Consider the following 27849-nt stretch of genomic DNA (forward strand, 5'->3'; position numbering starts at 1 on the left):
GCCCATATAGCATGTTGAAGACAAAGGCGTGACGGGGTCTTGGGAGTAGTCTTGGACCAAGATAAGTATCGTCTCTGATGGAGAATGGGTATAGAGGGATGCACACGGTCGAAATAGAGTTGATCCCTGTAAAGGTCAATAAGGCCCTATAGAAGCAGCTTTTTAAGGAACTACCATACAGTTCAGCGTGCATCATGCTCGTAATCTGTGGATAATTGGAAGAGGTCAGAGACAGCATTGAAGCCGACGTCAACTCAGCCAAGTGACCAGTAAAGGCCTCGGCATTTTCAGTCGTCTCTGGCAGCCAGAACGGTATATCGTTATTCAGTGGTTCATCTGAAAGTCCTGTGGACGGTGTCGGCAATATCATGTCGTAGAAGCCTTCTGAATTAGACTCTCTTGGTTGTTCCACCTGCTGCTGTTCGGTGCTAACATGTCTCTGTAGGAGAGCCTCAAGCTCCAATACTCGATCTTTCAAGGCCTTTATGTAGCCTTTCTTTGGCCCTCGTGTACCGCGCTGCGTCGTCTGACATATCAACCCAGACTCTTGACAGACGCGGCATGCGGGCTGCTGTCCGTCACATCGCTGTTTGCGACGGCGACACTCATCGCACGCCGTACCGAGGCGCGGCAGTGTGCGAGCCGAGACTGACTGTGACATGGAATTTGGCTCGATCTGTGATTGGGATGTGAAGGTGAGAGAAATCTGACCCTCATCTGGGCTTACGAATACATGCTCGCTAGTAATCTCCGTTATGTCCGCCTGCAGGGGCACAACTCATGGTAAGATTAATAAGCTCTTTGAAGTTTACTGAAGGCCGATCGATATCCAAATGGGGAGGGAAAATGATCTACAACACGTATGGCAGTATTTCAAGCAGTGAACTTGCAATGGACCGTTCATTCCCTCCGAGACGTGACAATGAATTGGTCATGACGGGGCCTGCTGATAGACCAGACCACTTCAGAATTATAACTAAATGGAAGTAATGTCAATTTATCTTTGAAAACGATTCGCATGAAACTAGTTCCCTTCTCTTCTCTCATATCTCCCTGTCCGTCTCGCAACTTTCAAACGACGGACTTTACCCTTCTCTGGAGACGCAACAGCCATTCTCCACTCACTTCATCGGCCATGTTGGTCGGGCTGTCTTCGCGCCCGGTACGGCTGGATCTTGGGCTGGGTGAGCTTCTCACCCATTCACCGACTTTCTCCTGAGGCTCCTCAAAGATGACCTTTCCGACGACCGGGTCACTCTCTATCTTGTGTTGATCCACAAACTCCTGAGCCTCCTCTCTCGACTTGAACGACTTGTGTATCGCACCACTGTAGCCGTTTACTTGGGATTTCGTCTCTCTATTCAAACCCGTTAGTTCGAGGTCCATGCAGCTAATCTTATCAGGCAACTTACTCCCAAGTTGCGAAAACTCCCGTGGTTCTACCAATAGCGACGGCATAGAACTTCATTCTCGTTGAAGTAACTTTCTGCTGAGAGTTGGGGCGGATCGTCGAAGAAGTAAAAGGCAGTCGGGAAATTCCAAGCTGGAATAGGCTGAGGGATGAGTGTCCGATATGTGGAAGCCCGAGTGGGATGGGCTGCTGTATTTATTCATGAATCGACTTGGACCGCTGCGAAACCACCTTTCCTCTGTTAGGTGTGGTTGAGGCAGGAGGCCGGCCATTGACGTGTTGGCTTCCATTTCGGCTGACGTGCAGATGCTAGTGGCCGGCCGTCTTGGCCCACCAAGCCAATGGGACGAAGCTTGGCTACGTGGTGAAGATACCAATGGACCTATCAGGAGTTGAACCTGACCTCCATTATGTCTCTGGATTTACAGATAGCTGACTTTCGCATCTGCGTTGATACTGAACGCAATGGCGCGTTTGAGATGAGCGATTGAGTCCAAGCGAGGGATTATCTGGTACCTTGTCCAGGACAATTGATCAATGCAGTGATAATCTAACCAAATATTGCATTTCAGTGTGATTAACATGCAATAATAATCAGATCAATATCTTCGATCTTAGGTGTGCACGAGCAGCAGCTTCCGTTGGCTCATGATGGCCTTCCTTTGTTTCGGCTTGGCTCAGGGGGATCAGTTGGAGATTGGCGACGACGGTGGAGTACGTCTTACCAGCTGAAGTCTGTCAGTATTGAGTTTTATCAACAGCAGCTGCATTTTTGCCTTCCATACGCCGAGGATCAAAGGTGGCATGGAAGCCGCCGAGCCGGGCCGCCAAGGGCTTTCAACGTCGAGGCCTCCCACTCATCATCCGACTCGGACGTATCATAGCCGTTGACATTACCAGACTGGCTTGTTCCCGGGCGGGTAAATTCTCTGCAGACGATACAATGCGCCATGCCATCATGAACCCCGTCGCGCCAAATCCAGCAACGACGTCTGATAAGCTCTCGGAGATGGCAGCAATAAACGCATCAGACTTGGTTGATATTACCTCGTGGCGTCGCCCGAAGGCCTCAGTTGCGCCCACAAAGATGTCATTACCCCTCGAATTCCCTTTGTTGTTGAGTCTATGAGGCAATCTGTTCTCATCTCAACCACCAGGTTCTGGGTATAAATCCCCAGCTTTTTTTCAGTTGCTTGGACATTGTCCGCAAACCCGCATGAAAGAATCTTCTGATAACAAAACACCACCTGATTCCGCCCCCTAGATCCTCACAAAGATAATAGTTTTCACCATGGTGCTCACCCTTGGTATCGTCGCCCTCGCGTTCGCTGCATTCTGCGGGGCCAAGGACACAGCCCCATCTGAAGCCCAGAGGCTCGCCGTCATCTTTGAAAAGAGCAAGATCACCGACACTGTTCTCACGACTGTCTATGACATTGAAGATAATGACAAAAAGTTTCACTGCGCGGCTTGCAGCAACAAGCTTACCATCTCGGACCTCAAGCTCGATGTCGAGTTCAACGTTGATGACTACGGTCATGGAACTCTCCGTGTGAGCGAGTCTGAGTTCGTCATTGATGCGACCTCCAAGATCATTAGTGGTATCAGCTGTTCGACGAGCTATAGCAAGTCCCATGTTAGGGCTGAGTGCGTGCTGCCGCTCAACTCTCACCACAAGCCTCTCGGCCGTCCTTTCCGGCCTCATGACGCGGTGGATCATCTTTACCACCCTCACCGTCCTCACCACCTCGATCGCCCTCATCATCCCCATCACCCTCACTTTCGCTACAGGGTAGGACCTCAACTGAAGGATAACTTGCCAAAGTACACTGGATATGTCCCCATCCGTAAGTGTAAAGTCTTAGAAATATGAACGTAGAACTAATAATGTATCTAGACCAGCAAGTTGAGCGACCGTACCCAGTGAAGCCTGATCCCATTCCCCATCCAGTGGATGACAGCGAGGACACCCGGCCATATTCCCACCGACCAGGGTATGCATCTTCCCAACCCTAGACAAGACTGAAGCATGCTAATTGTGATGTAGACGGGGAAGTTCGGAACCGCCCAAGACGTATCCTACCATCTCTAAGAGAGGAGAAATGCCATGTGAGTGGGCTCGGCCGTGCGGGAAGGTCTAAACATGTGGGAACACAAGCCTAACCATGTGGTTCAAGGGGGAGGGTGCGAAGTGAACAAGTACGCGGACAGGAACAAGACGCTCCCCCACTGGAACTGTTGAATTGGCCGCTAATGGTTTCTTTGGAGAGGAAAGCGTTTTTGCTTCTCTGATCGGTTGGTGCACCTGGGCTTGTTGGTTGAGATGATTGGTAGCACTACTCGAGGTTAACATGACTCTCGAGTCGATACCGACGAAACAGGAATTGATTGACCTTGTCTTGACTAAATTGTTCTCTCGTTCTCTCCCTGCGTAATCTCCACAGCAATTACTCTATGGCCTGATGGAATAGGCAATAACTCCGGTCAGCCGCAGCTCAAGTGGCTTAATAGAGAGTTGTCTATCCCCTCTACATACCAAGAGGAAAGAAACGAACAAGATGTGGATGACTCAATCAAAAGTCACAGGTCACTTCTTTGTTGCCCATGAAATTAGCTGTACTCTGGAAGCGGATTGCGTCCTCAATTCTTGAGGCCTCTTGAGGCCATTAAGCTCAACATGGGACGTCAGTCAGCCTTTGGCTTGCGCCCACAAGGCAAAACCTGGTCTACTTGTTTACACTCTGACGTAAAGCCGCGGCAACCGCATCTGTCGCCCTACTTGGAACCTGTAGCCTTCAGGTAAGTGATGCAGGGCGTTGCTGACTGCCAGCCACGTCCGCGGCTGGCAATACCCAAAGTGCATGTTATCGAAAGACGAGGTTCTATGGGGTCAAGAATTTGGTGGTAATTAGTGAACTGGTAGGGCTGACAACCGAACCGAGATGCTGGCTGATCGGCGTTGATCCAGGGAGACCTGGGGTCTGGGCTGGTCTCTCGGTAGGTGCGATTCTTGGCATTCTTGGCGTGCTTCTTTGGGTTGCTCGTGAATCAGTCATTTCTCAGAAGAGAATGAATAGTCAGATCACGACTTCATGGTGGGTAAGATTCTGCGAGAGGCGTCTTGTGACGACAATTCAGTGGGCACTTTACCTGTTTGAATTCTGTGCGTGATATCTGGGGAACCTTTCAGCTTGGGTCTTTGCATGTGTGCGACTATCTGTCTCAGAACTGCAAGGCTCGCTTTTGCACTTCCAAGCGAGGCTCGTTCCTGGGAGCCTCGTTCCGAGGTGACAGCTTTTCACAAGGCTCTTCCCCAATGGACTCTCGCCTATTGTTACTCCTCTGAGAGTTTCCTTGACAAAACCCTTGGTCAGAGGCGCGGGTCTCCTCCGTGCCGCTTCCAGAGGCCCACCCGGGTTCGAGACCTGGTGAGCAAAACCCTCTCAGTTCACGCAGCTCTAGACCTTGTTTGGCTGTAGCCTGTCTGACAAGGGTAAATAAACATTCATGCTAGCCGCATAAGCTTAAACGAATTACCGGGCGTCTGAGAGGTCCTAGGCCCCAGCGCTGAGACGGGTTGTGTACCAGCTTACCATAACCGCGACAGCCCTTGGGCGGCCTAGAATCCACTGAAGGCTGCCTCGCCTAGAGAGACACTGTGCGGTCTAGTCCATAGTGCAAGGTTGACTTGGCCATGCCAAGACCTCTCCCTTCAGCCGTCTCTCACCATCCGTCAAAAAGCGGCGATGTGGCTTTCTAGTCGGCGACCTACAAGTGGCGTGGCTTGCTTTGGCTACTGGACTAGCGATAGCCTGCATCTCCGTGGCGTCCACCACAACAAAGAGGCAACCCAACCATGGCGTCGCAAAGCCCCCCGCGGCAGGTCCAGCCCTCTTGCGTTGTTCTCGTTGTGGTTTATGCCCCCGGCGAGGTTGGGAGACATGCTTTGCAAAGTATTGCAGCCCAGTGGAGCAGAGGTGAATGAATGGACAGCTGACAAGGTTGTTATTGGGCCCCAGAAGCAAACGCTGAGGCCGTCTCTCACCGATCCTTCAGCCCTAGATGCTGGAGGGACCCGCCCATTGGCATGGTGGCTGCCGTGCTACCGCTCCAAAGTTGGCACTAGGGGTGTGTTGCCTCAGCTCGCATCATGGGCCTTTCAGCTCTAAGCCTCAAAACCTCGCCTACTGAGACGACAACTCATAGGGCGGGGTTGCCGTTGCTAGGAAAAGTTGGGGAGGAGAGGTATATATAGAGACGAGGTCCAGCCCTGACTGGTGATAGGTAACAACTCCTGACAAAACATATACGGTTCGCTCTTTGATCTCTGGCAATTCCTTAAGCCATCCTCAGAACGCACAAGTCAACACCATGCGTCCCTCAAGCGGCCTTATCTTGGGCCTTCTCGCCGTCAAGGGCCTAGCCCAGACGGCAGCCGACACAGGAGCCCCAGCTCCAGATATCGTCACACGCGATGACACCGGAAGCGGAGAGACTGGCGGAGACGCTGGCGGCGACCTCCCCGCCAACACCGAACCTGAACCCGAGCCTGAGCAGCCAACACAAAGTGAGCCACTACCTGATGATACGCCGCCTGAAGTGTCGCCAACGGCTGCCGAGGAAGATCCGGAAGTGCCTTCTGGGGAACCAGAACCAGAAGTGCCCGGCGGGGCTCGTGAAGGACCCTCTGAGTCTGCTCCCGAAGTTCCTTCTGAAACTCCCTCGGAAGCTCCAGAAGTTCCGGCCGAAGCTGATCCGGAGGGGCCCGCGGAAACCCCGTCAGAAACTCCAGGTGAGCCTTCCGAGGCTCCAGCGGACCTGACGACGACAGCCGCGGAGCCTGAGACACAGGCACCTACTACCCAGGCGCCTGGTACACAGACACCTGAGGCTCGGCCGCCTGCCGATTATGATGGAACAGTTACGCTAACCCCGGCCGTTACAACACCAACAGACGATGAAAAGCCCGCCCCTACAGGATCCTCCGATGGCGAAGACACTGAGCCCACCGGTGATGCTGAGCCCGAGCCGACCGTCGAGACGGGGGATGGCGACGACGACACCCCTGAAGAAACTGGAGGATCAGGAGAGACCGAGACACCTGAAGAGACACCTCAAGAGACACCTCAAGAGACTGGAGGTTCCGATACCGAGACGCCCGAGCCTACGAATACCGAAGATGTCGAACACGAGACGGTCGGGACCACAGAAGAGCCTACTGGTGCTGCCACCAACCCCTCGTACCATAGCCCGGACGCCACGACAGGCAACGATGATGATGGTGAAGCTACTGTGACGGGCGATGACAAGCCTGAGGAGACTGATGGCAGCGAGACGACGGGGACGGACGACGATGATACCCCGGCCACCACGGGTAGCAGTGATGATGATGATGACGCCGAGGAGACCGCCGTAGCGTCGAAGACTGCTGGCGGTTCTGGAGACAAGACTTCGTTCACGACCGTTGCTACTGCTGCTGCGACAAGCAAGTCCATCGACCTTCCTCTTGATGAGGCAGAGCCTGGTGAGAACGCCAAGTTCAGCACGGTCGACGGAAAGACAGCCATGTAAGTCCTCATCCTCCTACTTCACTCTTCTATTTGACTAACAGAATTAGTGTCCTCTCCCCCAAAGCCAACTCCAAGGCCGACTGCACCATCAACGTCGAGTCACCCCTCGAGATCCCCAAGGACGACTACGTCCGCGTCGTCGCCTCGGTCAAGGTGCAGAAGCCCTCAGGCTCCAGCTCCGACAAGACCGAGGTCAACCAGGTGGTTAAGGGGTGCATCTTCAAGATGATTGTGGACGGCTCGGACGTGTACAACTCGGAGCTGCAGGAGACAGACGGCAAGTTCCAGGATCTTACTAGCAACAGCTTCCAGACGAGCAACAACAAGCCCAAGATTGACATGGTGCAGGAGTGTGGGGAGCAGCCTGTTGAGTTGACTGTCGCCCAGGCTAGGATTTCGGATATTGGGTCTGGATCTTCGGGAAGCCGGGGTGGTTCTGGTGGCAGTGGTGGCAGTGGTGGAAGCTCTGGAGATGATGAGGATGGTGATGACAAGGAAGGGGGCTCTGGTGGTTCTGGCGGTTCTGGATCAGGGTCTGGTGGCTCTGACTCCGGCTCAGATTCAGGTTCCGGTGGCTCTGGCTCTGGTTCAGGCTCCGGCTCTGGATCGGGCTCTGGCTCTGATTCCGGCTCTGGCTCCGGCAGCGACTCGGGTTCCGGTTCCGACTCTGGTTCCGGAGGCTCGGGCTCGGGCTCAGGTGATGGCGGCAGCAGCACCACTCCTGCCAACACGGCCGGCCACGGTTCCATCATCAACATGGCCCTGGTCTACGCCCTGCCCCTCGTCTTGGCTGCTCTGTTTTAATGTTGGGTTGCATACATATGATGGTTTTGGACTGGTAATCTGAGGCGCATTGTACATGCCTCCATGCATTAGTCTATACAGTATGATGATATGGCCGCGATGGCTATGATGGTTTATGGATAGGATTAATGGATATGTTGAGTTTTGCTGGATAACAAATCTTGAAGTGAACAACGAGTGAATCGAGGTAAACAGGGTGACGTCTCATTTCAACTGCCTTAACCAGGGGTCGTCAGCTGCACAATGTCTGCCCCTACGAGTCAGGGTGGAAAAGAGTGAACGTGAAAGGAATTTCCAACAGGTCTAATGCCTAAACCTACTTTCCACCCAACAAGGATCTTCCTAGTCCTAGATCTGACCGCCTGAGATCTTGCTGCCTGAAGAAACTCAGCCGACCCAGTTGCTGGGGAACAGGAGCTCAGCTGGGAGCTCCCAGCCAAGCCACCTGACGGGAGCTGGCCGCAGCTCTAAGCCGCGCTGGACACGCGTATGGCTGAAGTGGCGCCGCCTTAGTGGTGTTGAGAATAGCTCTGCCTTGGGTAGTACAGCAGACGGGAGTTGGCGTTTCAGGGAAGGTGGTGGTGGCGTGCATGGGGTGTGACGCTGAGCTTGATAGTGTAGGACAAGAACAGTCTGGGGAGTTTGGTTGGCCACGCTTCACTCGAAAATTAGGCGCGTATTCTGTCAACTTATTTCAGGGGTGTGGCGCTGCCTCGTTGAGGAACTCGCGGTGAAGCCGTCGTGAGGAGGCATTACGAGTTAGACCAGCAAGTCGATTTCCCCGATATTTACGCTTCCTAATCATTATTTGATATGAGAACCGCCTGATTAAAGTCACCTTAAATTAATAGAAACCGAATCATGCCCGAAAAGGTCCCGGCCAAGTGTTGTTTGTTTCACTTCTTGGCCTGCGCCTTGCTCAACACCATCTACGGTTGAGGATTTGTTTCTCGGCTGTTTACAGATATGGCGTCAGTTATTCTAATTTCCCGGCGAATATCACTACTCGAATCCGGCAGCCACTGTTAGGGCAGAGCCCGTGTATTTCATCACCGCCTCGTTGATCTCTGGGGTTACGGGTTCACGTATCAGTGCCCAGACGGTTCATGCAGCAAGCCCATTAACGTCTTAAACCATCATGGAGCCCTAAAGTCATTTTCTGGAGTCTCCGGTGTCGTATGAATGACTTATGATTTCCTAGGGCGCGGCAACGCGGCATAGTGAACCTTGTAAGTCAAGCCCAGACTCTTGCATATTTTAACGGCTGCTTTTAAAATCAATATTTGCATATCGCTGTCCTATCTATTATCTACCTAAGCTATTCGAATTCCTTCTGGGACAAGGCAAGCGCTTCTTCAGCCGAGGACTTGGAAAGGCTATCCCCTATGCTAAGCTCCCTCCGCCTGGTACGGACCGTACGACCAAACACGAGCCTCCCCGTCGGCAGAGGCAGTGGCGAAGATGCCTCCCCTGGGGCTAACGGCAATCGAACAAATTGTATCCCTATGGTCTCGAAGCATGAATTGTGCCATGCCTGTTTTTGGATCCCAGAACTGCAAACTACTATCCCTAGACCCGGAGAGCACCCCGTTTCCGTCAGGTGTGAATGCAACACACCAGACAATGTCTGTGTGACCTTGGAGAGTCTTGATACACTTCACTTCCTATGGGCTTTGAGTTTGAACGGGCATGCCGAGATGCCACATCTTGATAGTCTTGTCGGCGCTGGCTGAGACGAGGGTCTCGCCGTCGGGCGAGAAGGCGACCGAAAGAACAGTATTGCTGTATCCTCCAGGGCCGCCAAGACAGGTCAGAAGTAGAACTGTGCTGGCTTCCCAGACCGGTATGCTTGCGCCTTCTGATCCTGAAGCGATAAGCTGCACATCGGGTGAATAGGCGACGGATGCGATGATGTCTCCAGCGGAGAGGGTACAGGTGTTAGCCCAGGTGTCGAGATCCCACAGACAGTCCTATCACGAGCACCCGAAGCAACACTTCTTCCATCAGGAGAGAATTCTATCGAGTTGACCACTGACTCTTGGCCCTCGAGTTGGGCTAGGATTGTACTGAGTTGGGGGGAAAAGGTGCTAAGCCATTTTGGGCCATTGGGCAATTTCCTGTACGTAGAAAAAGGTCAGAGGCCAGTTGCCTTCGGCCATCAGCATCATCATCGCTTTCGTCATGGTCAACGAGAAAGGAGCAGCTTTTGGGCTCTTTCTCTGACCAAATTTTCATTGTTATCAATTGATCAATTGCCCTTACTATTTTATATTGTGTTTACCTCACCAAGAAGCGTGTGAGATCCCTATTTTGAAAATCCCCCCCGAAGGTCACGAAGCGTTCAACCTCGCTGTGGTTGGTGTGTTCTGTTTCTCCAACAAAGTACGAGATTTGATGTCTCATAACTGGGCATGTCAGTGTTTAGTCAAGTTGAAGGTGGATACAGGTAGGAAATTGACTCACGTAAACCATAAAATTCCCGGCACCCGTGGCCAGGCAGTGGTCATTAGGGCTGAAGGACACGCTGCTTATATATATATTCTGGTCCGCATGGGGAGCATTGTGATCCAAAACGCACACCTACTGACCAGTCTGTATGTCGGAAATTCGAGCTGTGGAGCAACTGCTAGTCGCTATGCACATGCCATTGTGACTGAACCTCACGCTGGCAACAACAGAGCAATGGTTACATGCGTGGATTAGATCGACGTCTACATATCGTTGCAGTTGGGGGTTAAAGACGGCAAACCAATCTTGGGCACCCTTCTGGTAGAGGGGCGGCAGGGAATCGAAGTTGATCTCGGCAAGAGAGATGTCAACGATGGCATGCCTAGCATTATGCGTAGTTGAATGGTAGGCCTCGGACGACCGACGGCTCGCTGGGGAGCCCGCATGCTGCTGCAAAGCTGGATGATGGCCTCATGCCCGCGCTCGGCGCCCAGTGGCAAGGGCGTATCACACAAATATGTCTTGTGTTTGGTCGTTGGCTCCTACCTCGAGCAGCATTCTGACGATGGCCTCGTTTCCACGAAAGGCGGCGTAATGGAGAGGCGACAACCCATCCTTATCCTTAGAGTCAATATCGGCTCCTATCTCGAGCAGTATTCTGGCGATGGCCCCGGTTCCATGAAAGGCGGCGTAATGGAGAGGCGACAATCCATCCTTATCCCTTGACTCAAAATCGGCTCCTGCATCAAGCAGCATTCTTACGATGGCATCGTTTCCTTTTTCGGCGGCATAATGTAGAGGCGACTGCTCATCCTCGTCCCTGGACTCAAAATCGGCCCCTAACTCAAGTAGAGTTTTGACGCCAGCCTCGTTTCCGTTCCAGGCGGCGCAATGTAGAGGCGACTGCCCACTCCCATCCCTGGACTCAAAATCGGCCCCCTTCTCGATGAGTCGCTCGAAGGTGACCTCATGGCCTTTCTCGGCGGCCCACGATAGAACCGTCCGGCCATCGCCGTCACAGCATTCCAATCTTGCCCCCATGGCTTCGATGATCTCATATGGCAAAGCGGGATGGCTGCCCAAGGCTTCAACAGCGGCATGTCTGACCTTCTCATCCCAGTCTTCCAATTGTTGGACCAGGACTTTCAACGATGCTACTTCTGGATCGTCGGTAACACTCCAGTGGACAAACTTGAAGTTATACCCCGCTTCCTCGCCGCTGAGTAGCTTGCAGAAGTCAGCTGGGGTCTGTCCATGGTCTCCGGCTGCGGAAAAGCCGAGACTACTTGTCTGTGACTTGGAGTCACTGAGTTTCCCTCTAGATTTTAGGTTTCCCGCTTGCACCGAGTCGTTGGTTCCTCCCACATCCTGCCCTTCTTGGGTATTGGGCAAGACGAAGAGAGCCATGTCCTCCATATGCGTGGCCAAATGTCTTTGCAACGCCTGGAACGAGAGCTCCTCTCCACACACTAGGCATTGGTCTTTCTCGCCATCCATGCCATCGTCCTGTTGGTTGCAGAGATCAAGTATCACACCTAACGGTGCCGGTGAGATGGATTCGCCATAGTGCTCCCGGACATGTGCTGGCATTTCCGCCCTGCTAGAGTATGTCTTGGGGCACTCTTTGCACACATACTTGCGCCTGTGAATCTGAAGTTCGTGATATATCCACTCATGGCGGCTGACGTATAACTTGTTGGGATTCTGGCAATGTTCGAATGTGCAGATGTATGGACGGAGATCACGGAATACATGGCGCCTATAGGTGTGGTTAGTAGGCTCTGACTAAGGCGTGATAGGACTCAACGTACTTCCACGACTGTCTATTCTGCATCTCATTAGACTCGAGCGTAGTCCCACAGTACGGACATGGAAATGTCGTTTCTCCGTCCTGCGTCTTTGGGGGGTCCGGGACAGCATTGGACCGGCCTTGGCCAACACTCGTGGGAGCGTAGACTGTCCGCGGCCGAGTGTTTGTCTTGGTATCGTGGACATCTGAGACGGCAGCTGTGGAGAAGCTCTGCTTGGACACGGTTGACTTTGGTCCTCCTGGAAGGATCTTGACACTTGCCGGCTTGAGGGTGGATGCCTGGCTTCCCGATTCCCCCTTGGTATCTGATCCTTTGATAGGAGGCTGTACCAAGGCTGGCAAGGGCCGGTCCAAGGTGGGTTTATCATGCATGGAAACATATGGGTGATTAGCCCAGTGCTGAAGCTGCTCTCGACGCCTCGTATTCGCCCTTGCAAGTCTTTGGCAGTACCACAGAATGTCACCGACATCGTCAGTTGTCAAGCTGTGTCTCTCTTGAGCAGGGGCCTCGTCCTCGCAGTTGAGGCTCTGCCCGCTCTTGGTCAAGCCGCGCCACTGTAGTACCTTTTCTATGATGTGGCTCTCATCTAACTTACTGAAGCTAACCATGAGCGGTAGTGTGACCGGCTGGTCCGATGCGGTTGTGTGTGACTTGGAATTGACAGAGCGAAGGTATTTGTCTGCTATCCTGGGGCGCCGAAGCAAGGACGACAGGTCGTATAGCGACCGAATCTGATCCGCTATTTGCTGGACGAGCAGACGGATCTTTGGCATCCTCTTAGGCCGAGGTTGGCCATCATCATCTAAATCAGGGTCAGAGTCAGTGTCCGAGTCGTCGGCACTGACGCTGCTGATTGAATCTTGATCTGACCCAATGACGGGATCGCACTTTCTCTCGGCGATAGATGTTGCTAGAACAGAGTCAGATAATGTCCCAGTCGCGTCGATCTATCTACTTGCCTTGGCGGAGGAGCCCGCTGAGTCGCATGAAAATGGCCTCAACCAAGCCTTTGAGATCATCGTCGGGCCTGAGGGTGTCATCTAGCGAGCCTCGAGCCCTCTCTGGGAGGTCTGCTCTCATCTGATCTCCCCAGATTTTGGCTCTTCCACACTGATCCGATATCTCGGAGAGATCGACCTGCTTTAGCCACACCACACGACAATTCCCATCGTGGAGGGCTAGCAGAAAATTCCGGAATAGTCGTATGCATTCACCAAACGACTCAGAAAGCGACGGCGTAGTTGCTTTGGTCGAGACGGCCTCCATGGTGGTTGAGTTGAAGAATAACCTGATGGGTAAGCGTCCTTCCCGAATCGAATGTCGTAGAATGGCCGCAACTTCTGGTCTGGAGAGAACTTTTGGCAAAAGAGGGGTTGCCAACCTATGAGAACTGTTTTGTTTTCAGCTCGAGCAGTGAAATGTCCCTTCGTCCAATCACTGTCCAACAAAAGGTGAGGCGCACACAGCCTGGTCAGAGCCTGATATGCCCAGCCGAAAGAAACGCAGCGGGGCCATCATCAATCTCCCTCACCCGTCATCCGTCTTCAGCTCACGTTAACCCGCAGCGACTCTGAGTCGTAGCGACTGTCATTTTCGCAACGCTGAGGATCTTTACAGCGTTCATGTCATGGCTGAGGTCGCAGGCCTCGTCCTTGGCGGCATTCCCATTGCCATCTGGGCATTGGAGAAGTATGCCGAGCCCTTCGAGGCTCACCAAAACTACTACATAGCCATTCAGACTCTCCACGCTGACTTGAAGATGCAGAAAAGTCAACTGGAGATAACTCTTCGCAACATTGGACTGGAAAGCCCTTCTGTGGCCGAGCTCCAGGAGTGTCTCGGTGCCAAGTTTCCCAGCATCCACCAGGACCTCGTCACCATCATCAAGGCAATGGACGAGAGGACGTCCAAGTTATTGGGGGATCTAGACATTGATATTGATGGGAAGGTGAGTATTCATGGAGCTTAGGCTACGTATTTTTTGACAAAAGGGCAAGTAAAGAGCTCAAGCTAACACACAAGTCAACTACAGCCTCAGTGGACAGATGATTCTCCAGACAGGGCTCGATGGGAGTGGCGTCGAGTAAAGCGCTCCTTCGCTACAAAAAAGAACCGATCCCTAATCGATGACCTCAGGAAATGGAATCAGGATCTGAGAAACTGTCTTGAACGGACCGAGGTATCCGCCGAAGACGACACCCGCCAAGTCCAAGCCCTGATCAAGGGATTCAACCTGAAGCATTGCGACTCAGTTCGAGCATGTCTAAAATCCTTCCACCGAGCACTAAGATCTGCTTTGCAGTGCAGCTGCTCATCGTCTCATCAAGCAGCCATCGACTTGGACTGGAATTTGGGGCCTTTACGCAGTCCGTGGATCTTTTCAGCAGGCTTGTCATATGAGACGCGTCCAGAATTGCCACACTCATGGCGGAAGTTTCACGTCACGCCAAAAGGAAACGGTCTGGTAGACTCAAAGCCAATCACTACTCGTCCTGCTAGGACTCAGACCAAGTCTTCTTCCTCTAGTCTTTTTCGCATGGTACATCGACCACCACCCCGCACTCACTCAACAACTCCTGGACCTGGTAGGCTTCAAACCAAAAACTTTTGAGTTTTACTATTTGATTGCTCATCAAAACAGTTCAAGATACGACTCCGCCGCCGCCACCAGAGCAGTTCATTGCAAATCTCTGTGGCCAAGTCCGAACACAATGCGCTCCATGGTGTATGACTGGCTGTCTCCAAGACCCAGAGGCCGACAAGAACCAGCAGTTCTCGCACTTTTTGCTTAACCAACACTCCAAAGAACTATCTAGCCTTACCAGGACAATCTCTTTGAGACACCTGCTCCTAAGCCAGAACAGACGACAAGCCCACTCTCATCTGGCTCTCTCAGCCAAGCAGCGATATGCTATTGCCACCTCGATTGCGTGGTCCGTTCTTCACCTGAGCGACAGTCCATGGCTGGGAGAAGGATGGAATCAGGACGAGATCCAGTTCTTCGTCGACGAGGGCAATGAAGGGATGCACCTTGTTTCACAATTCCCATCGAACTCGTATGCATTTCACAGGCCAGCAACTATAGATCAGCCACCCTCGTCGACAACTAGAGACTTTAGTCGTCTGATTCCCAACAAGACCATCTTTACACTTGGTGTAATTCTTATTGAGCTATGCCTCAAAACACCTTTCGAAGAGCTTCGACATGATGAATTGGAGGGACACGCCGTTTCGGCTTCAATCCTAGATCGATATAATACCGCCATCAACAGACTTGACGATGTCTACCGCGAGGCGGGCGATTCATACGGCAATGCAGTTCAGAGGTGTATCAAGTCCTCCTTCCAGGGTTCTGAACCGACAAAGAGGTTCAATATCGAACAATTCCGGATACAATTCTACAACACGGTGGTTGCGCCAGTACAAGCAACCTATAGCATGATGCCTTAAGTATAATTTGATAGATTTCTAGAGAGTATTGTATATATGGTTATTATTGATTGATGATTCATATCGTGTATAGTGCAGGGCCCAGGGGTCAGGGTTCATGGAGGTGCGGAGAGAAGATCGATGGCAAGCCCACACCTCTTTGGAATCATGAAACCAGAACGGGTTAAGTTCAAGTCGACATCCACTCGAATTCTAGGTTTAGATCCACCAGAAGATGTCTCTTGCGCCTTATATACCTTGGAGCCTAGAAGCGGAGATGTTGTTGCTGCTTGATTGGCTTCAGCTTGGAGGTGACAGCATCCTTGTGTTATGTCACTCCAACATGACCAAACGAAAAAGACAAATATTGGCTGGGCACCTGAAAATAGGAAAATAGGCCAGGTTTGTTCAGCATAAAAAGGCTATCTGTCGCAACACATTCTTCCCCGGGAGAACCCCATCCCGAGTTCAACCAGATCATCAAACCGCGGGGAATTTCGAGAATCATGCGGGCTCAAGATTTGCAGTCAGGTGTTCGTTGCGAGGCACTGGAATCAGAATGTATGTCTTCTGGTTGCTGACATGGACCGTCCTAATTCAAAGCGTTAGGCCAAGGCCCTGATCCTCAACCTGCAGCAGACGACTATCCCGACGGCGGAAAAGAAGCATGGCTCATTGTGTTTGGCTCTTGGTGTGCCATGATCCCATCCATGGGCCTGCTGAACTCTCTAGCTGTGCTTCAAGCTTGGCTGAGTGAGCACCATCTTCGTGGGATGCCCGAGTCCACCACTGGTTGGATTTTCAGCGGCTATGCCTTCTTTTTGTTCTTTTGTGGTGCTCAGATTGGTTCGCGTTGCTCTGCCATGGGTCGCCATATTCAATTACTAACCTTAGAAACAGGACCCATCTTTGACTCGCACGACATCCGATTGTTGATTGTTCCTGGCACAATAGGGATCGTCATCTCGCTGATCCTTATGAGTTTTGCTCAGGGTAAGTTGGATTCCTGTTGTGACTCTATGTAGACTAACGTAGTGTTCCTCCAGAATTCTACCAGTTCTTTCTCTCCTTTAGCGTCTTAGGGGGCATCTCAGCCTCATTCCTCTACAATCCCGCTCTATCAATCATTGGTCATTGGTTCATTAAAAGGCGAGGTCTCGCTACTGGCCTTGCCTGCACTTCTGGGGGAGTGGGCGGCGTCTGGATGCCTCTTGTGATCCTCTACCTCGCGCCTCGCATCGGATTCGGTTGGTCCATCAGAGTCATCGCTCTTATCTGCGCTGTCCATGGGTTGGTTGCCTGTGTTTTGCTACGCAAGAGGCTACCACCGAATAAGAAAGCCGGCTCCACTGTCGACTTCAAAGCGCTCAAGGATATCAACTATGCTACCATGACGCTCGGTCTGGTCCTTGTTGAGTTTGCCATTTTCATTCCCATCTCATACATATGCTCCTATGCAATTTATTCGAACTGGGGTTTCCAAGACGCCTACATGCTTAACGCTCTTCTAAATGTCGGCGCAGTTCCTGGTCGATTCCTGCCGGGTTACGTCGCAGATCGATTCGGAGTCGTCAACACCATGACGGTTATAGCCTTTGCGTGCATGGCTCTGGTATTCTGTCTATGGCTCCCAGCGCATGGAAGTCATACCATGACCATGTCGTTTACTATTCTTTACGGGTTCTGGTCAGGTGCCTCAGTGGCGTTTGCACCGGTGTGCATTGGCCAAGTTTGCAAGACTGAAGATTACGGGAAACGCAATGGCACAGCATATACCCTTTGCAGCTTCGGTACTCTTATTGGTATTCCCATCGCAGGGGCTATCCTGGGAGCTGAAGATGGGTCTTATCGAGGTCTCATTATCTTTGCCGGGCTGGCCTATGTTATCTCTTTTGCGGCCTATGTCGTTGGCCGCGGGCTTCTCAGTAGGTGGAGATTTTTCGAGATTTTCTGAATTGGAAGATGTGAGATGACAGTTCCTGTGGAAGGCTTCCCGAATTGCAGTCTGATAGCCATCTGGATGTTGTAGATGTCCGACACAGACCGAGGCCACTCTAGAATTTATCACGAACCCTTTTCTATGCGGCTACAAGAGACCCTTCGCAGTGCTTACCAAAAGCAGATAGTAATCTATATATAAACCCAGGACTCCACCAATGTTGCATGGATCATATCATTTCAAGGATGTCATAAGGCACGGCAATGGAGAATGTGACCAGCGTCGTTGGGGGCTAAAAACAAAGCTGGGGTCAAGTGGTATATAAACAATATTCCTCTCATTGACCTTGCCTGCTGCTCCGTATTATTTCCATTGCAACTTGGGTAAAACCTCTTTTAATCCAAGATGCTACCGTCTCCTCCATCTCCACTTTCCACCTCATCAGCCCATTATAAAACAGTTCCCTAGTATATGTCACCAGCTCAATCCGAGCACGGCAAGCAAACGGTGGAAGAATTTTCAAATCATAACCGAGGCGGAGTATCAACAGAGGTAACCCAGAAGCAGCCCAATGTCAACACCAGCCTCCAGGAGAATCGCCCGCGTTTTATCAAGCAGGGCCTCGATTTTATGACTATTTTGACCGACTTTGCGACAGTTGCTGCTCCCCTTGCATTATTGGGATTCGGCATTGCTTGCTGCTTCTTGATGATTCGGATGCAGATGCGTTAATTTTCGCCAGATGGCGAAATGCTGCAACCGTCGTTGGTGCTCCTCAACTCGTCATTCACGACTATATCTGACTCGCTCTCGATAGCTAGCAACTATTTTCCCCATTCTCTTTGCCTCTATGGTCGGTCGCCTTGTTTACGAACTCGCGCGATGGAGGCTTAAGAGAGGTTCGACCATGGGCACATTAGAACAACTAATGGGGAGTCGAACGGTCGGCGCTACAATTATCACTCAATTCAGCCTACGAATATTCAATCCTCTGGGCATTTCCTTGCTTCTCATCTGGTCCTTCTCCCCCTGTGTGCCCAGTCTCTCCTACGTATGCTTGGGTCACGCCTCGACCCCAAGATGGAGCCCTCGACAATCATCTACTTTGATACAAACGGCCAAACTCGTGCAGCAAGAAACTTTGGATTTCAGGCATCTGGGGTGGACACGATGACGCCTTTTGAGTCTTCTCTCCTGGATAGCTGGTATAAGGCTCTGATATTGGCACCGGAAGACTCCAAGAAGGATCCTATGGATCTCTGGAGGAACGTCAAGATCCCCTTTCTCTCCCGTGATTCCAACGCTGAGACTCATAGTGAGGGTTGGATTGAGGCGGATTCAAATTCAGACCTTGACTCATTCTCCTCCCTCGCTGGCATTGCACTCACACACGTGCCGACCGGCAATACGACTTTATCTATCGAGTCAAGCTACCTTGACCTCAACTGTTCAATAACCTAGAAGGACAGCTATTACGAAGAGGAGCTTGGCCTAACAAACCATTCTTGGACGATCAAAAGCGCGGTCGCACCACAGAGAACAGCGGGGAAGAACGGCACATGGCATGGCTACCCCATGGAAAGGGGTGAGGACGATTTGAGATCGATAACCTGGAGCATAGCCATTGACCGATTTGTGGATGCCTACTGGCTCAACAACATTACGGATAGGAAAGAGCTCTGGGATATGGGTTTTACGCCAGCCATCTTTGAACAACAGAAGGAAATCGAGGTCAAACCGACCAACATACTCTTCCAAGCCAAGTTCTCATTGAATGCCTACGCGCGCAGACTTGGCGTCCATGCCCTCTGCCAGGCACATCAGGAGTACGTCGAGTCCCGTCTTGAGTGTTCGCGCCGGAGCAGTTCGGCGAGATATGAATGCTCCGTCGTCGCGCAGCGTCCTTCACGACGGACTCACGCAAACCCTGACATCCTACACTTTTCTTTCCCCGATGTCTTTGGTTGGATTTCGCAGGATATGCCGCTAGTGAGCAACATCCTCCAGGGCGGCGGCTCGTTCCCTGACCTCTCCCTCCGCTATCTGCTCAATCCGAAACTAAACGATTTACTCGGGACGAACCACGCAGAAACCTTTGCGAACATTAAAGGCAGTGTTTTCAGTCGCAGATTTTCCCAGATCATCAACACGGACTTTCTTTTGAGTCAGCAGTTCCTCAAAAAATCAACAAGCGACACCACAGATGATGGCTACTACGAGCACAACGTCTCAACCCCGGTCGAGGTCAGCAGTTCGCTTGTCATGAAATATGATGTTGCTATGGGATGGATGGCGCTGTTTTTTGTGTCATGCATAGTACTGCTTCTATCTGGTGTTTCGGGTGTGGTGTTTACACATATGGCTGATGGACCCGAGATTCTTGGCTATGCTTCCACGGTTGTTCGAGACTCAAAGTTCATTGACATATCAAATGGGGCCGACTCTGGGGCAGTGAGTGCTGCCGAAATCACACTTGCGATGAAGAACGAGCGGGTGCGCTATGGTTTCATGGATTCGACACCTGAAGGGAAGCCCTTGCTGGGAGTTGGGCGAGAGGGAGAGACACGACCAATTAAAGACTATCTAACTTGAGGAACAACCGACAGCAAGAGCTATTAGGTTTATATGATTCTTTGCTCTCAATATGCCACAAGCTCTTACGAAATATTTGATCCATTCCTGTGGAGGCCGGAGAATCTCATACCACCTCATATGTATCCCTCGTCCACCATCGAAAAAGGCGAAAAACAGCATCAATCCCAAGTGGGAATAGTATCCACAGACACAAGATTTCTGATGATTGCGTTGGACAGAACAAGTCCCCTGCCAGTTTCAGATAACTGACAAAGAAGATCCAACTCCCGATATGAGAAACAATAGACATGATGAGCATTAGCCAGTAAACAACCCAGAATTTGGAGCTTGTCGTCGAGATATACCTTCCCCAGAAAGGCTCCCAAACCAACTTCTGTAACAACGTGTTAGACTCAGAATCTCTCTTAGTCTTGCGGATGGCCATGATTGACCGGGCAATGATCTCGAGGGCGGCGATGAACATAAGGAATGCCAAGACGAAGGTGATGCTGATACAGCAAAACATCCAGAACAAAACGCCTGATAGGATGTGGTTTTTGTTCTTTCGTCCCCCGCAGCAGCCGGATGCTCTCAGCACAACAACCCAGGACGCCAGCATAGAAACAAGGAGGAAGAAGACAGACGGAGCAAGCATCATCATTGAGCCCACAGATAATATCTTCAACTGTCCGACTGGAGCCAACGGGTTGGTTGGCGTTGTGATGTGCCCCCAGTAAAATGTGTAGATGTATCCGCCACCGAGAAATGAGAGCCACAAGTCGAACCCCAGCACCGCAACAGCGTCTCGTGACCAGCGAGAGGACAAGCCCATGAGTCCATCGATCACGGCGGTGCGAGGGCGAATGGCGAAGAAGAGAAGTTCGAGGACGATATCGCCTTGGTAACCAGACTTTTCGAGAAGATGGACCGTTAGGTAGGCAGTGACTAGAGTCTTGAGTATGACCTGGAGGGCGGAGGTAGCGTCAAGAACCCAAAGTCTTTTTTCAACCATTTCAACTTGTTGGTATATTGGGGGCTGCTTTTGTTGCATCATGGCGTGATTCGGGTCGGCTGCGTGGCCGTACCCAGGTTGGAATTGGTAATTGTATGGATTGTAGGATGGATGAACTTGTGGAGTATAACCGTAGGGGTGCTGAAGGTCAGGCTGGTCAGGGGGTCTCATGTCGTGCATCACCATTCCACTACGGGTTTCCCCCTGATCTTCTCGTGGCCTCTTGACGATCATACGCGGGGGACTGGAGATGATTACCGACAGTGCCACACCTGCAATGTGTAGAAGAATGGTTCCGACCTGGGTCCAGATCCAAGTACTCGGTTTCCTACACTTGCGGGCTCCTGTATAGGTGTGAAGCTTGGGGAGCCAATCAACTCGGACAGCGGTCTCGACGACGCATGCTTCCACTTCGTCTAGTTCCTTCTGGATCGTACAACGCACGTACTGGATTGCTCTATGCAATAGATTAGAAAAGCGAGACCCCTACGAGAAAAAGATGGGGTTGCAGTCGGTCGTTCGTGGGTACGTACGCTTCTGTTTTGCACGTCGTGATGGTAACGGGACTGTCTTTCGGAACGGTACGGTTGGGGCACATGGAATCTCCGATTAAGCATGTCTTGTCGAGTATCTGCAGAGAGCATCTCGTTAATACAATACGACCGGAAAGACCTGGGTTAAGACGGACCGGCAGAAATTCAGGAAATTGGCAGTTCGGGCGAGAGTCGATCGATATTGGTGTTACATTGTATGCATCGAATTCGCTTCTAGACCAGATGGTTAGCAAGGAATACACTTCCACTATACTTTGCCTCAGAATCTCCGAGCCATCAGATAGTGGTAGTCAATACTGATAATAGAGAGGACGTGGCACCAACAATTTCTGCGAACACGTCGCTGTCTGGTTCGCAGCCTTCAGTCTCTGAGCGGGCGTGACAGAGGCCACAGGACATGTCTCAAGTGCGGATATGTATGGCTCACATGACCGCCCGATGTTCTGTGACAGGAAGTGTATAGTTAGCCGGTGCGTAATCTGGTACTCGGGATGTGGAAATGGTCGAACCTCATACAACGCTGCAGTCGAAGAGCTGCAGTTTCCCGGCTGTAGTGCCAAGAGGGCCATTTTTTACACCCAAATTGAAGCGTAAAGACATGGGAATGGAAGCAGGTAATGATGAGTAGGGCAGCATGTTGACAAGTAATCTATTACATCGAGTCCTAGAAGAGGTCTGAGTATGGATTTTGACGAGAGCTGAAATGCGTGTGGTGATATTCTTATAATATGATCTGACTTTCTGTAGCGTGAGATCTCCTATTCGAAGAATTATGACTCGAGAAGGGCCAGCTTCTCATGAGGCTGCTTTAGCTGAACTTGGCTTTGGTGTTGTCTGCCCATCCTCGTATGACTACCACTCCCATGGCACAGAATCTACAAGCCACGGCGCAAGGCTGAATAAATGTGGCAACCAATATTTCAAGCCAAACAATTTCGCTAGCCAATTGCATTTGTCTGTTTGGCGAATCCTGCCACTGACCTTGAAACCACGGTGGTGGGCTTTGTTGCTTTACTAAGGGGGGTGGGCAGAGGCAGTCTGGGTAACGAACCACGGTCTACACAGGCGAGAACTGGATCTGGTTGAAGGATTATTTCAGGCCAGTAAAGCTCGCGATTATCAGGCATGGCGACATCAAGAAGTCAGTCGTTGGGGATATGAATGACAGCCACCAGCGCAGGGATATTGGCTTCAAAGCACAGCCTGGTAACTTGCAAGACGTCTCTCGGCAGAGCTCATCCCTTGGTCTTTTAAAACCGTTCCGGCTTTGTTTGGAGCCCGAAGTCCGCCGAGTAGGTTCGGCTATTGTGCAGGAACTCCAAGCATGAATTAATTAATTACCTACGCTCTATTTTCTGCCTTGGGGCAAGGCTTGGCGAGTTGAATCCCGCTTAGTAATCGGTCGTATCAGTGCCGCCATTGGCCTCTTGCGATCTGACAGAATGGCGCAGACTAGATCAGCCGGAGTCTGATGAAAGGCGATCGATGGATCTTTGGAAAGCCGGGTCTTGATTGTCTGGCCGGCTCCGCTTCACTTCACGGGCGGCGGATAATGCCGTCTTCTTTGAATGATTTCCCGGAGCAACGGGCTTGAGATGAATCCGACAACTAACTTAACGCGCGTCGACAGTCACCAGCATGTGCCGTGGACAACTGGGCTACAGGCAATCACCAAACAACATAAGTATGGCTGATGGCCCGACGGTTTGAACAGAATAACCATCCGGCATCGGTTTTCAGAGCCTCTTCCTCGCCTTACACACATTCACATCCAATAGCTTTTGCCCCTCGAGCGTCAACGTCCCGACGATGGCCTCACTAATGGTCCAACTTGTCACTTTTATGTGGTGGACCTCAGCGGTCGCATTCGGCTACAGTTTTCGACCCGACAACCATGACACTTGGAAGAATGTATGTGGGCTATTTCTTTAGACTTACTCTCTTGGCTCTTTGCCCTTCTTTATAAGATCGAGAAACACTGACCTCATTTAAAGAACCGGATCCCATCCCAAATCAATCTATCTCAAGACCAGAACAGCGGATCTTACTGGAGCAGCACCTTTGTCACCACCACCACCGGGCGGCAGTTCCTCCTCATCCATCACCAGTTCAGCACCTTTTGCAAGTCTTCAGTCCTAGACCTCAAGACTCTCAAGTATTTGAAGAATGTGCAACATTGTGAAGTCAACAGCGTATCCAAGACGGTGCTCTCGGACTCTTTGAGCATTCAGTTCCCAGACTTTTCGTTTGATGGCGCTGCTCCCGACAAGATCTCTCAGATGCAGCTTTCTGCCACGGCACCCGAATACTCATTCAACTTGACTGTCGAGGGCAGAACGTCCAAGGTTCTGTTGAACGGGGGCAATGGTGTGATTGCCTGGGGACCGAACTACACCACTTGCTCCCACTGGTCAATTCCCGCCGCTCGCACCTCGGGAACATTGCAACTCGGCGCTGGGAAGGCATTGAAACTTGACCCGTCAAAGTCGCTTACCTGGTACGATCACCAGATCATAAAGGGTCCTCCGGATGCCTTTACCTTTTTCGAGGTTCACTTCCCCGATCCCAACATAAGGGTGAGCGTCTGGGCGTACGATTGGCCCGAATCTTCGGACGAGTGGAGATTTGCCACGGTACGACTTGGTGAGGAGACGACCATGGTGCTGCCTTTTACACTGGAAGAGCACTGGGAAGATTCGTGGTGGTCGTCTACATCAAATCGAACATACCCTCAAAGCTGGACGCTGAGATTCGATAACGGAGACTATTTGCGGATTAAATCTGTACTCGGGGACCAAGAAATCCAACCAAACACCTGGACCGGTTTCGTTCAGGTTGAAAGGAGCAGGTTTTTGGGTCAGACTACAGGTTATGGAGTTGGCGATTTGGTCTTTATTTGATAGCTGGTCGTTCAAGCTCTCCCAGCGCCGTCAGGAAGATAAAGATGTATATATAATACGAACCTTGGCACAGAGGAACATTATCAGGCACCGATTGCAGTGATAGTTCAACAAGAGTTCCTGTGTCACATGTTTGCCTAATCATGTGTTGTTGCTGATTTGATACTTGACCGAAGAAGTCATCCTCTGGACCAATACACACAATCCCACATCACCGGCTCATCTGGGCGGCATGCGGGCCAAATTAAGTACCGCCCTTTGATCAGTAAAGCATTTCCAGTGGTTCCATGAGCTTGGGCGGCCGCTCAACGGCTGATAGGTTTAAAACACGAGGTAAAAATAAGCCTCAGATCCACCCATATTGTGTCGAAGAACTAATTAGAATGCTCTGATCGACGCCCAGTGCTCTTCGGGCGTAAGGCTGACGTTACTTGGCGTTGAATAAAACCGTTCAGGACCGGCAGTTGAATCCTTCGATTGCTTACTCTATCCCGATGATCCCTGCGTTCCTCAACCTCGTGGGTTGAATTCTAACCCTTGATTCGCTCCACATGTCAACACTCGTGTTTCATCGTGGACTGACTGTTGTGCCGCAGCATCAGCCTCCGTGTCGATGCGCCGGCATCGTCTGTGCCTGCATGAGTTGGTGTGATTTCGGTCGCTTTAAACAGCTTAGGACTCATGTTACCTCGATTCAAGCTTCCGTTTTGGGCATCATGGCGGCCGACTGGCATGCCTCCGGGCTCTCCGCCATCGAGGTCGAAACATCGTTAACGTTGGCAATTGGGCAGTATTGCTTGAAGGTATATATATCTGGCCCATCTTGAACATTCTGAGCTTCCTGGATCTGTATGCGCTTCGTCCGATACTCTCATTCCCTGGTTGATTACTTCTGCTCCTTCTTCCATTCATTCATTTCCTCATGGTCAGGCTTTCACTCTTTTCGGCCGCTTCAGGCCTATTCCTGTCTTCCTTCTCATCTGCCAGCCCAGTCTCCGTGGTCCCGGAGAGCAAGACCACCTCTGACCTCGTCAAGAGGCGCTGCGGCTTCGAGACCTGGGACTCGACCAACATCAACAACTGGTTCGAGGCCGGCACTGATGCTTGGTTTGAAGCATGGTGGCTCAGGTATCTTGGCGGCAATGGGCCTGACACCTCAGCTGTGATCCCCAATGGCTGGCCCAATAACTTTGTAAGCATTGATCACAATGTTAGCAGGATAAGCATACTAATTTCCAAAGGTCAATCTTTTCGGCAGAATGTACTTGGATGGCGTAAGTTCGTTTTCCGAAACATGAAGTAAGGATGAACTGACACTTGCACCTGTAGAAGGAGTTTTATAAGTGTGCCAAGCCCAATGACCAGTGCTTTGGTGATATCTTCTGTGAAGGTATGTTGAAGATGCCTTTTTGGTTACTCGGCACGTATCTAACCCGTCATAGATATCAAGTGCTCTGGTGACTGGGGCGAGGAATGCGGCGATCACGACAAGCAGCGCCCTGTCTACATGGTTCTCCAGTCTATCCAAGGTTTTCAGTCTTATTTCAGAGACTTCATCGTATGCTTCCCTAATATTTTTTTGTAGAAGGAGCAGCAGAATCCAAGGGCTAACCGATTTCAATTACAGGAAGTTCTCGATGAGACCCAGATGAACCTTCAGGGTATGTCGGCTTACCTCGTCTCCAACTTCTTCCCTCCTATTGAGAAGAGCTTCGAATTCTTCCTCCGTGTATGTATCCCGTCGCCCCCACATAACCAATTTCAAGGCTAACACAGCAAGGAACTCCTCGTCGGCATGGGAACTGCTTTCTCCATCGGCGGCTCATACCTCAAGCTCAACAACTGGGTCAAGTCCAACGACTTTGCCAAGGAGTCCTCGTCCGCTTTCGGTGCTTTGCTCAATGGCATTGGAACGGGTTACCGTGAGGTTGTGCAGTATCCTGCTGATCAGAAGTTTTCCGACTTTGCGGACCTTGGTGTTTTCATGACCAATGTGTTTGAGCAGACTCGAACTGCCCTTAATGATATGCAGGAGAACCTTGCTATTGGAAACTACTGGGGTGGCAACCGATTCTTGTACGTCTGGTTCAATCACACTGTTGAAACTGGCTAACTAGTATAGCAACTATGCTTCTGGCGGAGCTTTCCTTCCTGGTCCTGGTCAAGAGTTTAGTAGCGAACCATCCGATTCGCAACTGGCGACACTTCGTAAATATCTCCAGAAGCAGTTCAATGCCCGGGCCATCAACTATATCTGGCGCCAACAAAAGATCTTCATTACGTACACCACTGATGTCGATGGCTCGTGCGAACAGGACAAGCAGGGCCCCCAGGACATGAAGTACTGCCGTGAGGGTGACCCCGGTGTGTACTATCTGTACTGGTGGCACGAGGCGTCTGTTGGTCTTGGTTCTACTACTGGCCTCAACACTTTTGATACTGGAAAGATGGATCACCCGACTGGTTGGGATAAGCTCGCTGCTGGTTGGATCGAGCAGGGTTACCAGCTATCTCTCAACGACGTGTTCGAGGCTTCCATCGCAGCGTATCAGGCTCATCGCTTCGACTACGAAGGCGAAAACTCTGTCAAGCGAGCTCAAGAGGCAGTCACTGACGGCTGGGCAAACCCCTGGGACCGCGGAACCAGCTGGGAGGGTACTTTCACCATCCCCGTCTGCGACACTGGCGACGTCAGCTACAATGTTCAGCTGGGTGAGCGCATCATGCCTTGCAACTGTGGCGGTGGCAACGAAGTCGATGCATGGAAGAAGGCTGCCAAGTTTGACGGCTACCAGACCTATGACCAGCAGTGCACCGAGGGCAAGCAGGCTGAGAGGAAGCAAGATCGCCGTGGAGGTAAAGGCAACCAGGAATCTGACACTCCTGCTCTTCCCTCCGAGGTCAACGAGATCCAGTGCCTCACGTCTGATGGCGTCAACAAGGACATGGTCTCACAGGTCACATATTGTTCTGCAGCCATTGCCAGCCTCGGCACAGACCGCGACAGGGAAATCTGCAGCACAGATTGCCAGGATGGAGGAAAAGGACAGAACAGCGTTTGGTGCCGCATCGCTCTCGACGACAGCAACATCCACTTTTGCGCTCTGACCATCGCTTCCAAGGATGCTGAGCATGGAGGTCCTGGATATGGCTGTCTGACTGTTGGAAACGCCCAGGACTTTTATGCCAATGCTGTGGCTGTTACTGAGGACGGGGGTAAGGGATGTCACCCTGTTGGGACGCCGGATTTTGCTGCTACGTTTGTTACTCCCGATGGAATGAACAGATGGTGCTTGAGCGATTATGAGCATGCCAACTACTGCACTATCTAGTTGAGGTGTGCTGGCGTGGATGGGATGATGGCTACGGTTTACATTCAACTTCTCATGTTTATACT

The 27849-nt window shown here is 51.4% G+C and overlaps 8 protein-coding genes across 8 annotated transcripts; 7 read left to right on the forward strand and 1 right to left on the reverse strand.

The window, feature by feature from the left end:
* Positions 1 to 2702: 2702 nt before the first annotated feature.
* LRP88_09230 (uncharacterized protein) lies at positions 2703 to 3653 on the forward strand (the record flags this gene model as incomplete). The annotated part of the gene is made up of 4 exons (XM_083245720.1): positions 2703 to 3258; positions 3309 to 3405; positions 3459 to 3520; positions 3589 to 3653. The coding sequence occupies 4 exons, from the start codon at positions 2703 to 2705 to the stop codon at positions 3651 to 3653; spliced, it is 780 nt and encodes a 259-aa protein (XP_083100214.1).
* A 2129-nt stretch (positions 3654 to 5782) lies between these two features.
* On the forward strand, positions 5783 to 7785 carry LRP88_09231 (uncharacterized protein; the record flags this gene model as incomplete). Its single annotated transcript, XM_083245721.1, has 2 exons — positions 5783 to 6978; positions 7029 to 7785. 2 exons carry the CDS (start codon positions 5783 to 5785, stop codon positions 7783 to 7785), a joined length of 1953 nt encoding a protein of 650 aa, XP_083100215.1.
* A 2955-nt stretch (positions 7786 to 10740) lies between these two features.
* LRP88_09232 (ankyrin repeat domain-containing protein) lies at positions 10741 to 13310 on the reverse strand (the record flags this gene model as incomplete). The annotated part of the gene is made up of 3 exons (XM_083245722.1): positions 10741 to 11992; positions 12045 to 12954; positions 13259 to 13310. 3 exons carry the CDS (start codon positions 13308 to 13310, stop codon positions 10741 to 10743), a joined length of 2214 nt encoding a protein of 737 aa, XP_083100216.1.
* A 361-nt stretch (positions 13311 to 13671) lies between these two features.
* Positions 13672 to 15494, forward strand: LRP88_09233 (uncharacterized protein; the record flags this gene model as incomplete). The annotated part of the gene is made up of 3 exons (XM_083245723.1): positions 13672 to 13992; positions 14077 to 14410; positions 14686 to 15494. The coding sequence occupies 3 exons, from the start codon at positions 13672 to 13674 to the stop codon at positions 15492 to 15494; spliced, it is 1464 nt and encodes a 487-aa protein (XP_083100217.1).
* Positions 15495 to 15979: 485 nt separating this feature from the next.
* On the forward strand, positions 15980 to 17427 carry LRP88_09234 (uncharacterized protein; the record flags this gene model as incomplete). The annotated part of the gene is made up of 4 exons (XM_083245724.1): positions 15980 to 16034; positions 16083 to 16325; positions 16374 to 16466; positions 16520 to 17427. The coding sequence occupies 4 exons, from the start codon at positions 15980 to 15982 to the stop codon at positions 17425 to 17427; spliced, it is 1299 nt and encodes a 432-aa protein (XP_083100218.1).
* Positions 17428 to 18465: 1038 nt separating this feature from the next.
* On the forward strand, positions 18466 to 20004 carry LRP88_09235 (uncharacterized protein; the record flags this gene model as incomplete). Its single annotated transcript, XM_083245725.1, has 2 exons — positions 18466 to 18859; positions 18956 to 20004. The coding sequence occupies 2 exons, from the start codon at positions 18466 to 18468 to the stop codon at positions 20002 to 20004; spliced, it is 1443 nt and encodes a 480-aa protein (XP_083100219.1).
* Positions 20005 to 23361: 3357 nt separating this feature from the next.
* On the forward strand, positions 23362 to 24452 carry LRP88_09236 (uncharacterized protein; the record flags this gene model as incomplete). Its single annotated transcript, XM_083245726.1, has 2 exons — positions 23362 to 23463; positions 23547 to 24452. The coding sequence occupies 2 exons, from the start codon at positions 23362 to 23364 to the stop codon at positions 24450 to 24452; spliced, it is 1008 nt and encodes a 335-aa protein (XP_083100220.1).
* A 922-nt stretch (positions 24453 to 25374) lies between these two features.
* Positions 25375 to 27784, forward strand: LRP88_09237 (uncharacterized protein; the record flags this gene model as incomplete). The annotated part of the gene is made up of 7 exons (XM_083245727.1): positions 25375 to 25644; positions 25694 to 25726; positions 25782 to 25842; positions 25895 to 26010; positions 26080 to 26181; positions 26233 to 26528; positions 26626 to 27784. The coding sequence occupies 7 exons, from the start codon at positions 25375 to 25377 to the stop codon at positions 27782 to 27784; spliced, it is 2037 nt and encodes a 678-aa protein (XP_083100221.1).
* Between the last annotated feature and the right edge of the window lie 65 nt (positions 27785 to 27849).

This window comes from Fusarium phalaenopsidis, assembly GCF_050370095.1.
Source record: "Fusarium phalaenopsidis strain FUZ10S chromosome Unknown contig_32302, whole genome shotgun sequence".
Taxonomy (NCBI): Eukaryota; Fungi; Ascomycota; class Sordariomycetes; order Hypocreales; family Nectriaceae; genus Fusarium; species Fusarium phalaenopsidis.